The following is a 15,123-nucleotide window of genomic DNA, read 5'->3' as shown; positions in this document are numbered from 1 at the left end:
CAAAGAAGAGGCATACAGATCAGCAGCAGATCCTGTTTTTAAAGTACGGAAAAAGGTTTCTGGGCATGGTGGCATGTGTGTGCAATTCTAGCATTCAGGAGGCCGAAGCAGGAGAACTGGGAGTTCAGGCCACTCTTGGATACCTACATAGCAAGACCTTTTCCCCAAACTAAAAGACAGAAACTAAAAAAATAAAAAGGAATAAATAAATAGAAGTTAAAAAATGATAAAGTTTGTTTTTTTCTTTCTTATCATCCTAGGCCACCAATGTAAAATCCAATGCTGAGGGATAGAGGGTTTGATAGTTTTGACCAGTTATAGCCTACCTAGCATAGACTCACCTGCAGAGCCAATGAGAGCCACAAACAGCTCTTAGGGATTCCAAAGCACCTAGGATAAGGTCTCCTCTCTCCAAATAACTCCCTCTAGGCTCTTGGGCAGGTTCCATATTTTTGCTGGACCCTACTTCTCTTGCCAACAAAACAAGCTTACATTTAAAAAGGAAGAAAGAAGTCTAAGGTCTTTCCTACCAAGGAAAACGTATGCTTGCTTAACCTTGCAGGTTTTTTCCCCAGGCAACATAAATAAGAAAGATGTGGAGGTAAAGTGTAACAGCAGAGAAAATGTTAAAGGTGTCGTAAATTCAAGTTACCCAATCCGCAAATGTGAATTACAGGAGAGACTATTAAATGAATGGGAACAGGTTTTATAGCTATATTTTCCTTTTGCGAGGTTTCCAGATAAATCATTGCCTATGGCACTGACTGTCATTTCCTCAACCTGGAGTGTTCGAATGCATAGTTTAGCAGTGCCTTGGACAAGCCATAAGTCAAAGGTAACATTTTTAGAAATTAACCATGTCTAGGTCTCTGCCTTGGGTCATGACATGCTGACATAACAGCATCTGTTAGGAAGTGGGTGTGGCAACAGGGTGACACATACTGTGATTTGCAGATCCCACCCCACCCCCACCCCACCCGCCTCCAACTTCTGGTAGCAAGAAACATCTTAGGACAAAGCTGCCATCATCACCCGGGGCCAGGGAGAGCAGGTTTAAGTGGACTGCTGTTTTTTAAGCATGCTGAATTCGACTGCCCCCTAGAGGCAGCATGAACAGTATGCATGTGAGTTACATAAATTCTGTCTTGGAGACAATACAATTAATCCTTGCCTTTGAAGTGTGGGTTCTTCAGCAATGCCTCCATTTATCCTATAGTAGAAACACTTGGGTCCATGGGAAATCCACATCCATGAAGATGATCTCAACACACACCTTCACTTGGTGTGTTGTCAATTGATCTGTTTTGAAACAGTGTCTCACTATGTAATCCTGGGTGGCTACATAGATCAGACTGACCTTGAACTCAGAGATCTGCCTGCCTCTGACTCCTACATGCAGGAGTATGCCACCTTGTCTGGCTTGCAAGCACATGTCATTACTGCCTCATAGCTCAGTGGCTTTTCAAGTACAATTTACAATCCAGGTATTTTTCTTAAGGTGACATTGTCAGCAGCATGTTCTCAGAGTCTGGGCCTGACCATGAAAAACAAAAAACAAAAAACAAAAAACAAAAAACAAAAAACAAAAAACAAAAAACAAAAAACAAAAAAAACAAAAAAACAAAAAAACAACAAAAACAACAAAAACAAAAACAAACAAACAAACAAACAAAAAACCTAAAGCTTTGTCCTCAGTGGGACCTACAATTATCAGAGAAGCCAGAGCACCTCACTTACAGAGTGAAGACAGTCACACTTGCCCCCTAACCTCAAGGCTAATGGGCAACACAGAGCAGAGAACATGCATAAAACACTATTAGAAAAGTGGTTTACTACTCTGTTACTAACAACATGGAATACCAGCATTGATGTTAACACACAAGAAAAAGAAAAAGAAATTAAAAGATGCCTTCCGATTATAGCCCCAAATCTAGGAGTTGGGTTTTAGAGTAAACCTGCCAGGTCAAAGTTTGAAGTAATCAAAAGCAAGGCAGTCTCTATAGAGCTAGGTGCCCTCCTGATTCCAGAGAGGAGCACACCCTGTAAGGCCTTGCTGTATGCTTTTCAGCACTCCCTGGAGGTCCAGGAGGGTGGCTGGCTTTCTCTTAGACACTACAGTTCAGGCACCAAAAACTACACAGATGTGATAACATCTGAAAGGGAACCCCATCCTCCTTAGTAGCTGCCTCTGGGACGAACGAGAGATTATTGCATCATTAGAGCAAATGTCTGCTTACCCCACTCCAAGCCTGGCCATTCCAGCAGACTCTACCCTCGTGATAATGATGATTTCATTGAACAAATACATTGGATTAAATTCTGTGTGAGCCTCAGGTCTTGGCAAACAAATGCTCTCTTTACCAAGGACTGCCAAAGAGCCACTCAGAGAATGAAAACGAAAAAATCCCTGTGAGAAGGAGTGAGGCCCCGTGTCTCCAGGGGGGTAATTTAGTAGGTAGATTAGGCGATACTTGATTAAGAGTAAACCTCCCTTTTCTATGGATATATACAGTGTTTGTACAGAGGGGTTGAATGAAGTGGAGGATTAGGTCACAAATCCACAGGAAAAAGCCAAGGACTTTTCTCAGAAGAAATACACAAGTTACTCCACATTTGGAAAAACAGTCATACTTTATTGGGAGGAAAGAAAGGAAAGTTCACTCATACTATGGGGGTGGGAGGGACTCACTTGGCCCAGAACTGGTAGTCCAAGGACCCTGAGCAAGTCATTTGACATCTAACAGCCTAGTTTAGTAAGAGCCATGGTTTTCATTCAAGGTGCCAGAAGGTGACTGTTAAATGGTATTTTTCAAGACTGTATACAAGGATCGGATATAACAGAAGTCATTTGGAATTCATAGGGATTAGAGTGTAAAAGAAAACAAGTGTCAAAATAAATCCCAGAGAGAGAGAGACAGAGACAGAGACAGAGAGATGGGGTGGGGGAGAGATTTCTGTGGTAACCCTCAGTCCTCCCATGCCCCACCATCACCAAGCTAGCTGCCCATGTCTTCTACAGACACATAAGTACTTGAACACTTCCCATCATTTGAAATCACTAACAGTCCAGGTCACAGTGCAACAATGTAAGATTTATCTACAAACCAAGGGGATACCCAGAGCTCTACGCACCTCTATACATTGAGACAGAAAAGTGCAAACCAGGCTGAACCCCTCCAACAGGTTTAAAGCACGATGATGTTAAAATTTGATGAAACAAATGGAACAGATGTGGATTCTCTTTTCAAGATGAGTTGGGGTGACCTTTGTCAACTTTCCATATGCTGAAAAAGATGGCTGAAATGAAACCTCCCTAAATCACCTCGCACCGTGCCTACCAAACAGCCATGGAAAACTAGGAACTCAGTAAATGCAACTTGACAATGATGAATCTCTGAACACCGGCTGTTCAGGTTTTTTCTAATGGCTGTGCTTGGGTAAGTATGCCATAATGTGGGAACACAGATCATGGGTAGAGTAACAACCTTAAGCTTGGAGAAATAAATTTCAGTCAGTGACTTGGAGAGGTGAACATAAAGACGTAGATCTTAAAATCATTCTCTACTATCTGTATACCACTCTGAAGAGACAACTTAGCAAGCTTGGGAATGCCATAATGAACTGTATGTTCAATGAAAGCTATGCATTCACGGGTCTATATTTGTTATACTTCCTCTGCTAGTAGATTCCAACTCTGATAGGAAGAACAAAGTTAAATGAACTCCCTTGAGGGGGGAAATATGGATATACAAGTTTACATACATTGAAAGATGAAATTATTTCTAGCTGCTTTGTAATCTATTTGTGGTGTTTGTTGGGTTTAGTTTTTAGAATTGTACTAGAAGATCAGAAGCAAATGGGAATATTCGCTTGCTTTTTAAACGAATCACTGTGGGGTTTAATCACTGGTAGAGAAGAAACTTTACAGTTCCCTGGGAACCTATAATTTGGAAACGGAAGCACACAAGAACAGACTTTAGTTTTCAGGCAATAAATTGAAGAGAACTCTGCAGACATACAACAGAAAAGGAGCATAAAATATTGGCGTGTGTGTTTCTTAGAATGTTCGTTCATTAACTCGATATGTTGCACAGGGAAAAACGTAGCCAAAACCTACAAAGATGTCCACTGGGGATTCAAATTGGCATGTTTGCTCAGCAAGAAATGAGAGGTAAGGTGGGGGAAGCATCCTATTTCTGGTAAGGACAATTTAGTGTGAATCTCAAGAAAGATGCCTTGTTGAAAAGTCTCCATATGGGTTCTGACGAGACACACAGAAGCCTAAAGCCCCAAGGCCCAACATAAATACTAGGCTTCCATAATCTGTGTCCAGGGGAAAATTCAACAGAATTATACAATCATAGACACTCACATCTACCCTCACACAGTTCAACATTAACTTAAAAAATGTGTGAATATTTCATCCTCATTGTTCCAAAGGTACTTTATTAGAAATCTCCATTGACTGTAGAGCATTGGATGTAGATCATACTCTACATCTGTATGGCTCATCAAGGTGAAACAGTCACCAAGTAACTGCTGGTGACTCCCCATGGCCACCATCTCCCCAGGTTAAAAACTCATCAGCTTCTCTGGAAAGAAATCCTAGTCACTGAACTCCACAAGAGTAGGTACCATACTGGACTCTTTCCTCGGCCTAATCTTATGGTATGCATCAGGGGTGGTGGGGCTCACTCACAATGTCCATTTGAAGATAGAAGGAGCAAGGACTGGAGAGGTTATCTGTTTTACTCCAGACCACAAAGGACCAGCATTTGGATGCTGACAGCTTCTTCCTAGCTCTGTATCTTTTCCCTTTTTCCCCTTCCCCTTCCCCTTCCTCTTCCCCTTCCCCTCCCTTCCCCTTTTCCCCTTTTCCCTTTTCCCTTTCCCTTCTGTCTTCCCTTTTCCCCTTTCCCCTTCCCCCTTTCCCCTTCCCCCCTTTCCCCTTTTCCCCTTCCCCCTTTCTCCTTCCCCCTTCCCCCATTTCTTCCCCTTCTTCTTCCCCTTCCCCTTCTTCTTCCCCTTTTTCCCCTTCCCCTTCCCCTTCCTCTTCCCATTTCCCTTCCCTTCCCACTCTCCTTGCCCATGAGCATGCACACACATATGAAAAGTCAAATCAAGAACTTTCTCTTCCTACACATTATGAGTGATCTCCTTTGAGACACAAAGTATTTTTCAGACCAAAAAACACCTCCAGATGAATGCTAAACTATCACCACTCCTCAATGGACACAATAAGGTAGGTAGGGTCCATTCTAACTATTACTTAATACTAAGAAAATTCAGTGGGATAAAGTATAGGTTAAGAAGCAGATCATAAAGTGATGAGCAGTTCACATACAGATGTTAAAACTCCCAGGTTTCACACAAAGATTCACACTGACGACTTACCTGGGACAATCAGAATGCCCCTCGACTCAGTTGAGAGTGATGCTCACCAGAGTTTGGTGACCTGTACTCCTTAAATGAGCCATGAATTCCTGAATGCCTTACAGTCACCCTCCCTGCCTATCATATACACACACGAAGGCCAACCATGGCTGAAATCTTTCATTAGGTTGGCTCTTGTTTTCCTTACAATTTAGAACTATTTCTTCAAAACTTGTTTCTTAACATGCCAAATGGCTAGCCTCAGTTTCCCAGTCTTCTTGGTATCTGCTCCTAAGCAGAGAGTGAGATCTCCAATCTATGAGTCAGCCACATGCCTTGCTTTAACCAATGAAGTGCAGTGGAACAAAGTCCACCAGGTCAAGAGGAGGCCTGTGGCCCCTGCACATTTGCTTACTCTCTTCTGTCTCTGTTGCTGCCAGAGAAGAGTTTTCTGGGTCACCGATGCCTCTTGGCCTGAGCCTCAGAATGAACACCTGTAGGACTGTTGCCTCTACAAATGTATCCTGAGTGGGGAAAGGACCTAGCAAAGCCATCCTGGGGCAGTAAAGCCACTTAGCCAGCATGCAAGTATAGAACAATAAACTTCAACTCTTCTAAAACCTCAAGCTAGGAGATGACAAGTAGTTACTAACTCCTTTCTACCCAAAACACAAAGAACTCTGCAGGAACCAAATGTCACCATTTCCCCCCCAACATACAGACCTATTTCTTTCTTAGTTGTGTTACTAACCTAGACCCTGAAGGCAGTTGCTATTCTTGCCACAGAATTATAAGAAGAAACAAAGAAAGTCACATGTCCCATCTAGCTTTGACCTAGAGGCTCCAGTTTGTGCCTCTTACCATTGTATCCTATAGGGAACAGAGGAAGCCCAAGTGATTGAGGTCCAGAGTGAACCTGTGCTGTTGACATAGGCACAGCCATATCGAGGACCCCATGGCCTTGGGCTCACAGGCATGCCAAAGCCTTCCCTTGGAGACTGAGTGTGAGTGTTGATAGAAAATGCTAACCATAATCTCCCCCTCCTGAATATTTATGGCCTGGAGACTGCTCCCCTATAGAAATTGCTCTTGCCAAAATTAACTAAACCCATCTCTTCCATTCAATTGTGTACCATAAGCCCCGCCTTTTTGTTTATCTGTATTTACTAACCCTGCCTCCTTGTCCAGCTGTATGCAATAATCCTGCCACCATCTCCAACGCTATGTAATAAACACACTGGGTGCTGCAGCTTCACCACCAGAGAGCCCAGGTCACCCGCTCCCAGCTGTCTGTCCATGTGTCCATTTGTCTGTCTTCATTCTTTAGACCCCCCAGTCAGATCCATCCCTGGAGCCATTCTGGACACAGCAGTATCCTTGTTGAAATATTAAACAAAATAGCAGCTCTTTAACTTTGTCACTAATTTTTATTTGTCTTTCATTTCAGCATTTTCTTTTTCCATCTTTCTCCCTGCCCCCACCCCACTGTTTTGTTTTTGTTTTTGTTTTGAATCTCCTCTCCACTTCCTTCTTTCTTCCTTTTAATGGCGTGTCACTATGTAGACCAGGCTGGGGACTTCTGATCCTCCTGTCTCGGTGCTCTAGTGCCAGGGTTACAGTCATAACTCCATCTCCCCAGAAGCTATTACTATTGGAGCAACATGTCCCTAATATATTTCTACATGCCACATCTATTTGGTTGGGTAAAATCAAGAACTCAAGGCACCAAATCGTCACAAACCACAGTGCAAAGCAAAATCAGATTAGCTAGATGAGCGGGTGCCAGGCTTTCAACTAGCCTTCTGCAACCAACCAAACCAAATCCTAGCTGAAACTTAAAGGGTTTAACAGACTAACATATAAACAGAAAGTACTTAAAAGAAAGCTAATATTAAAAAATGAAGAGCATCTAGAAAATTTTGTTCTCAGAAGGCAGCAATTACTGCATCTTAGCACATCTGCTAAAAATTCAGGCAAGTGGGAGATTCACTCCCTATTAACCTTAACCAGAGACATTTCCATCTAAATTAATTGTGACTACTTTTTATTGCATTTCCAATGTTATCCTTTATTTGGGGTGGTCAGGAATGCAACTGAGCAATTCCAGATCATGTTATCTTTTATGAACTGGTCTAGGAGGTAGTTATCAAGGCCCCTTAAGAAAATACTGCTATGCAAAAGTTCATGGGCCAAAATAAGACATTAATTTCTATAACTAGATGTGTCCTGAAAAAGAAAGAAAGAAAGAAAAAAATTTCCTGCACAGAGAAAAGACAAAAAAATATTGATGCTCAAAGCATATCAGAGCACAGCTATGAGAATACTCTGCACATACCACGTAATTCTTTATTGTAAGTGTCTGTGTGTCCATGTACATGCTTATGGTGCACATAAGCACATAAACCCACAAGAATTGGTCAGTTCTCTCCCCCATGTGGGTCTCAGGAGCCAAACTCTGGTTGTCAGGCTCAGCAGCAAGTGCCTTTACCCTCTGAGCCATCTCCCTGACCCTGGCAAATGATTTTTCATCTCTTCTAGCTATTTCAAAAACAGTCAATTACCACTATTTATTACAAACATAGCCTGTGCCAACAGTGACCCAAAGCTCTTGATAAGCACCAACTCGGCCCGAACAGAACTCTAAAGTGGAAGTTATCACTTCTGCTTTCAGATGAGAAGACTGAGGCTTCAGGATGCTAACGTGATCTTTTCAGGAATTCTCGGTTCATATATTTTGAAGCTTGGAATGAAATCCAACTGAGAAATAACATCGGTAATTCCCTCAATGGGAACTTTCACCCCAGGCACATGATGATTCATGGTTTATGCTCAGACCACTCCTTGCCCTGTCAACCTGTCAGCTTCTCTGATTCTTCAGGTTCTTAAGTTGGGGTAGGTGGGAGGGGAGCTGTCTCTGTTGTTCACTTCACCCACCTCAAGTGCACGGAGGCCAAAGCCCACATAACCCAAGAATATTTCTACCATGTCATGGTTCCCTATCATCTCAGTTTTCCAGAACTCTTATCTCGGGAGAGTTAGACTTAAGCTAAGTCCCTCGTCTGCCTCCTGCTAACTAGGATGCACGTTGTTTTCCTTCTCAGAGCCTTCTTTGCCGGTAGTCATTCCTCTATCACATATGAAAATAAAACCCTCTGATACTTATTTTCCTCCAGCCCCTTCAGTCAGCAGGATTTATTTCTATCCTTTATGATGGCACCTGCTCCCCTTTTAGTTGAGGGGTCTAGCACTTCTCCTAGGGTCTAAGTCAACCAACAACCTGATCATGGCCTGCCAACATGCACATCCTATGCTTGAATGCCTGCTATGCCTACTAGCTAGACATCCTCCTCCTTCTGAGGGACTGTGCTCCACGAAGGCAGACTGGCTTCTGGCCATCACCTATACAGGGACTTCCTAGACACTTTAAGCCAAAGGATTCAGGTGGATGGAAGAAGAGAGCAAAGCATCTCTACAGAGAACAAAAGTAGTGGGCATAGCATTCTTGCAGGAGGAAGGAAGCAGAGGGGAAAAGCCCCTGTGAGAAGATAGAGATAGAGTACAAAATATCTCTGATGGAAAATGGAAGCAGAAAGCAAAGCTTTCCTGTGCAGAGTGAGGGGTGGAAGGGGAAATCAAAGCACCCTTGTAGGGGGATGTAAGTAGAGAGCCAAGCATCCATGCAGAGGGATACAGATTGAAGCAAAGGCTGGCACTGCTGTTGGGATGTCTGAATCCAATCAGGCTGTAGTTGCATGGAGCCTTTGCACTTAATTTAACCAAGAGACTTCTGCTTTTCTTACTTCAAATAAAGCTGTGCTCTCTTGATTCACATGTAAGAGCCCTGTAGGTCAGGGAGCACACAATGTAAATGGGATAACAGCTGATATACAGGAGGCAGCATAGCCTGGATTACTGAAGCAGTTAGTGAAAGCAACCCACTACTGCCATGTTCCTCTACATTTGTGGTAGACAGGAGGAGTCCTTCAGAATCTTTCTGTGACTTCCAGTTACACCACATGCAAAATCACCAACACTTTTTGTGAAGAATAAATGTTGTGAGTGAAAAAAAAATGACATTTAAAAAGAAAAAGAAAAAAATTAAGGTATTCTTCACCTTGGTTTTATCTTAGTTTTAGTTACTATCTCATTCTTTAGACTTCAATCTAACATCTGTGATGGACAAAAAAATTGAAAGCCCAAACCTTTGACATGAGCTGCCAAGAGTACTGGAGAAGCCATGGGCAGGATTCAGCAAGCGCCCAGACTAACATGGACCCAGAATTGGAAAGAAGATCCAGCCCAAGTTGTACTGTTGAGTCTAGCTCAAGCATCTAGGGAAAGGACAGTTAACTTAGAACCACCAAACCCTGTCTGGGACACAGACAAAGTAACCAACATGAACTAAGAAATCTCCATCTGTGATGTGATACAGCTTTTCCTGGTATTCCCTCTTCGGAATAATTATTCATTTCTCTTTTAGTCAATTAAAAGGATGAACTATGAGTACACGCAGAAATTATCTACTTCTATCTCGAAGGAGGAAACTAATATATAACTGCAGAAAGACACTAACTAATAAGCAGAATTTAACATGAACTCAGGCCAAGTTGAACTCAAATTGTTCTGTTTAAAGACAGGACTGGAGTAAATAAAAGCACTTCAAAGCCAATGTCCTGTTTCAGCTTGAATGTTTTATTAAGCGCACAGGGAGATCTCTGTTCCAAAGCAGGGATGGTTAATGAGGAGAAATTTGTGTTTTGGTTCATCAGTTTCTTTCTGCAGTAAGAGTATCACTGAGAGATAAGTATATCCACTATATTCACTGAGAAGACAGAATGATGATCTATTTTAGAGACTTGGTTTTTATACACTGAGACCAGAGGAAGGCATCCGAATGCCTTTTGTGATAACGACAGGCATCCCTTCCACCAAACCCTCCCAACTTAACCACCGTTCCAAACAGACACTTTGCCAACACCGTCATTGCAGCACTTACCTTTGTAAGGGGAGGTCCAGGAATGGAGAACCTCTGTGGAGCATTTGCAGGATTTTCCACATCCAACTCCTCTTGAACATCATTTCAGAAATGATGCTTTCTACCAAGAAAGACTTATTGAACTTCCTGAGAATATCCCGTAAGTGCCAGACTCAGGTAAGAGTCAAGCCCACCACACCCAAGTATAAATTCCTGCAGAGTTGGTTAGAGTGGATGGTCCATCTGTAAACATGTAGGGATTGAGAAGCTAAACCTGGACTCACCTGCAAATGCTGCGAGTTGTCAACCATGCTATCTTCTCGCCGGCGCACTTCTTCTAACAGCTGGGCATTCTTCTTCTTCTCCAGCTGTTGGTTGTACTTGAGGTTGGCTACCTTCTTATTCTGATCTTTCATGTGCCTGAGAAAAGATGGCACGGCATGGTTACACTAAACCACAGTGAAGGCATGTATTGTCGGAACAAGTTCAAGAAACACTAAGTGCAGAACATCCTGGCACAGGCTCAGGAAAACAAGGGGTTCTGAGAATCCTACATCAATTCAACCACAATAGTGTGGGTGCTCAGCACCCACAAATGGCAGGTGTCAGGACGGCACTTGTTTGTCCAAGATGAGTGAGACAGGTGTAGTTTTCATTCTTGCTCAGTGACAAGACAAACAGATGCTAAAGAGATACAATTTGGGTTTCCTCAAGTTGACGGTCGTCAACAGCTTGCCACAAGAAATGATAGCAGAGAAATGTTTCCAGAACAGATCAAAGGAGTTAACTAGGAGGAGCACCCCATTGAGAGGCTCCCCAACAGAGGGTCTCCCCAGGTAGAAAAAAAATGGCTGGAACACAAGACAGAAGAAACTTGAAGGACTATAATGATACTCCCTAAAGTAGAAGGAGCTTGAGGAAAGAGATCAGACTCCAAGGCTAGTAGGCAGTGTTTTGTTTCTTCTAAGTAGCTGCTGTTCTAATTATTATTGCTCTTTTGAATCTTGTACTTTTCCTGAGATCATAATCCATAACTTTGACTTTTAAAATAACAACCTGAAGTTTCTAATCAAATACATTGTTAACACATAGCTCAAGGTAATAGTTTGGCTAAATACAATGCTGTACAAAGCCCTGGTACTTAGAGGAAAAGTTTACAGGATGCCAAATCCTATTAGCATAAAGGGTCAAGATGGCAAAAGACAAAGGAAAGGGGGAAGGTTAAATTAAAAATGCAAATTATAAGCTTAATGCAGACCATTTCACCAGAAACATTTAGTAAAACATTCCATAGATGTCGGCAGTCATCTCCATGACAGCTATTATACATCTAATCTAACATGTAAGGAGGCAGGAGAACAGCATCAATGTCTGGGGATCAAGGACACAAAGAGGAGGCTAGAGAGTGAATCCTTGGCATCCTTTCTAATCCCTTCACCCCTTTCCTCAGCAACCACTATAACTAAGCCCTGGCTCCCAAGACCAGTAGACTGAAGAATGCAATCAAAAAGAGAACTGGATGATACACAGCAAACATCAGAATGAAACATTGCAAAAGCTGATGAATGTCGCTCTCCACAAGCCACTCTGCCTTTAGTCCTCACAGAATGGTGTACACCCCTCCTCCCTCCACTCCAGTAAGTGACATGCGAGAGCAATGGACCCGTAGCTCACCAATTTGACAAGACTAGCTGACCAGCAAGCCCCAAGGACCCTACTATCTCTGCATCTACACCTTGTGGAATGTAGATATGCGTCACTACAACTGCTTTTAAAAACACACACACAGATGCTGGAGATCTGAACTCAGGTCCCTGTCCTTGTACAGCAAGCACTCTGCCAACACAGCCACCTTCAAAGCCCAGGATTGCTTAGCTAGAGGACACTCTCAAAGAAAAATACATTTTGTACGAATGCCTACCACTAAATGGAACTAACTGCTAAATGCTGCCTACCCAAGTATATCTATATAAAATAGAGGACTGCTGGAAGCATTTGCATGAAGAGCTCATGTAGCATGCTCTGGGTAATCCAAACACAAAGAACTCATTTCTATGGATCCGACAAGGGTTGTTTAATAAATAAACAATTAAATGTCAGGCCCCAAGTCCACGTGTCATTTCAAGCTTTGCTGCTCTTGGAATGAGTGGCTAAGAAAAAATGAAGATCTGAAGTTCATCTGTGGATGTGGTGAGGGACTCTCTTCTCCACGTTCAGCCATTTCCTCATATACTGCTTTATTGAAAATGCAGAAGTTGACAAAAGAAGAGCTGGATTTTAAGTAGCCCTGCTTAGGATACGGGCCAGTCAGATAGGCTGGAGCCAGGTGATGAGAATGAATGGCAGGCATCCACCTTGTGTCCACGTGACTATCACCAGTGACACACCCAGTATATGCCTTCCCTGCAGATGTACAGTGCCTTTCAAATGTACTTCTAGTGGCTTAACTTTAATCTGAGTATCCATGAAAACTAACAAGGAAGGAAAGATTTCCCATCAGAGATAGGAAGGAAGCAGGGAATAGCATAGGTAATCCACACACAAAGAACTCATTTCTATGGATATAACAATGCTTGTTTAATAAACAATCAAATGCCAGATTCCAGGTCCCCACGTCATTTAAAGCTATTCTGCATTTGGAAAGAATTTGCATGGGGAGGTTAGTGGAGCTTCAGGTAGGAAACAACCCTTCACTCAAGGCTCCCTCAATGAAAACTGGTTGAAATCATAGAAATATGAAAGGAAGGGAAATAGAGTGCACCTAGGTCCTCTTGACTAAGACATGGCATCTGCACAGCTCTGGCGTTTGGTGACAGTGTGACCACTGTGAGTTTCCCTGGGACACTTGCAGTTTCCAATACCAAGCCTGCCAGTCCCCATGTCTTCCCTACCTGAAGAAGCAGACCTATGCTGAATAAATCAAAGTTCTGAACTCAATATAGCCCTCTACCAGCTCTAATGCTTGGGAGGCAGGTTATACAGGTACATAGACTGCAGTATGCCCTTGCTTATCTCTCCAAGGAAAATACCATTTGTCTTCTCTAACTCCCACCCCTTGGGCAGATCTGTGGTACTGTGGGGGCTCACTTAAGGAGTTCTCTTCTCCAAGGAATTGCTATTCAAAATGTATCTAAGATACAAATGAAAGACAAAGGAGGTAAAGAGACAGCTCAGCCCTTAGGAGCTCGTGTACAATTATGAAGACTGGGGCTTGGATCCCAGTTCTCACATAATCAGCTAGTCATCACATGCTCGCCTATAACTCTAACTCCAAAGGGCTGCAAGGACAGAAGGTTTTGCTGGGGCTTGCTAGCTTCCAGCCTAGTCAAGAAAGTGCAGGCACCAGACTCAGAAAAAGAATAATCAGAAAGTGATACAAGAGGACACTTAACCTCTCTCCTGGCCTCTGGGTTCCCCAAAGTACATACACAAATAGTAATGGTACAGATGCTTTTCAATATTGAAGTTATATTGACCAAACTCATAAAGGGTTACAAGTATTAAGGAGTTTGGATTAATTATTTCCAACAGGTATACAGGTCCTCAATGGCTGTGACATTTGAAAGAATGTCAGAGAACATGGAACCCTGCTCTTTCTACTGGAACAGTCTGTAAAAGTCGAATCAGCAAGAGTTCTATTAATCCTGGTAAGATCATGTGAGTCTGAGGCCTCCAGAATTACCCTGGAGAATATTGGGCAGGAAGGATACATGCTCCTATAAAGGAAGAGATGTGTGAGTTTGTATGAGGAAATGTGTGAGATGTGAGGAGAAAAGCAAAACTTCTTTGACATCCTTAGCAGAAGCACGAGGATGATACTTCTTTACCTACTTACTCTTTAAAATGTCTTTAAAAACTAACATTACTCATTTTGCGGGAGGGTGCAGAACCCAGCTCTCTCCTGCATGCTTGGGAGAGGCTCAATTCACAAAGCACTTCTGAATTACTTTAGCGATATCCAAAGGACGCATACCTGTTGCCCAAGTCAGCTTTTTTTTTTTTTCTAGGAAAGAAGCTCACAAAAGCAATTGCATGCAAACCGAGTACACTCACAAAACCACTTCCACCAAGCCACATATAATGGAATTTCAAAAACTTTCACTTGTCCATTAGAAGGAAACTGACCAAAGAACTGAATCCATTAGTTGTCTGGAACCTAGCTGGCTAATGGGTAAGGCTAGATGAAAAACTCTCAAGACATCATAAGCAAGCAAAGCAGAGAGCAGAATGATATGCTCAGTCCTGATTATGTGAAAATATAAAGCCCATTTGTATACACGCAAACATAAACGGGAACTTCTGGAAACCTCACACCAGGCTTCTGAGGAAGAGAAATCAAAACAACTTTGGGATGGGACTGGGGGAAAGGGAACTTCAATTTGCTTTCTCTCTCTCTCTCTCTTTCTCTCTCTCTCTCTCTCTCTCTCTCTCTCTCTCTCTCTGTGTGTGTGTGTGTGTGTGTGTGTTTGTCTCTCTCTGTCTGTCTCTCTCTCTCTCTGTCTCTGTCTCTCTGTGTGTAAATGCATACAAATGTGTGTGTGTAAATGCATACAAATATGTGTGTGTGTGTAAATACATACAAGAAATGGACTGACAGACAATAGATATTAAAGGCACAAATGTGACTTCTGACCAATCAAATCACAAAGCACTGCCATCCCCAGCTGGAAAGTAGTCACTATTCTAACTTCTTCATGTGTGGAGTCATTTATTTCACCCCTTCTTGAACTTTACAGTCACCATATTGTGTGCAATCTTTTGTGTCTGACATTTTC

General features: G+C 42.5%; 1 protein-coding gene across 37 annotated transcripts in view; it reads right to left on the bottom strand.

Annotated features, from left to right (window-relative positions):
* Erc2 (ELKS/RAB6-interacting/CAST family member 2) overlaps positions 1-15,123 on the bottom strand; it is an 856,263-nt gene that overhangs the window by 387,638 nt on the left and 453,502 nt on the right. For all 37 annotated transcript variants that reach the window (XR_383172.4, XR_001781112.2, XR_383171.4 and 34 more), the window contains one exon: positions 10,633-10,768. Coding sequence is in view for 28 of the 37 variants with exons in the window: in XM_006518931.3 (XP_006518994.1) it covers positions 10,633-10,768 (136 nt within the window). In the remaining 9 variants the exon portion in view is untranslated. The remainder of the gene's footprint in view (positions 1-10,632; positions 10,769-15,123) is intronic.

Source organism: Mus musculus, chromosome 14 (assembly GCF_000001635.26).
Source record: "Mus musculus strain C57BL/6J chromosome 14, GRCm38.p6 C57BL/6J".
In the NCBI taxonomy this organism is placed as follows: domain Eukaryota; kingdom Metazoa; phylum Chordata; class Mammalia; order Rodentia; family Muridae; genus Mus; species Mus musculus.
Note: the sequence above shows the minus strand (reverse complement) of the source record. Positions and strands in the feature narration are given on the sequence as shown.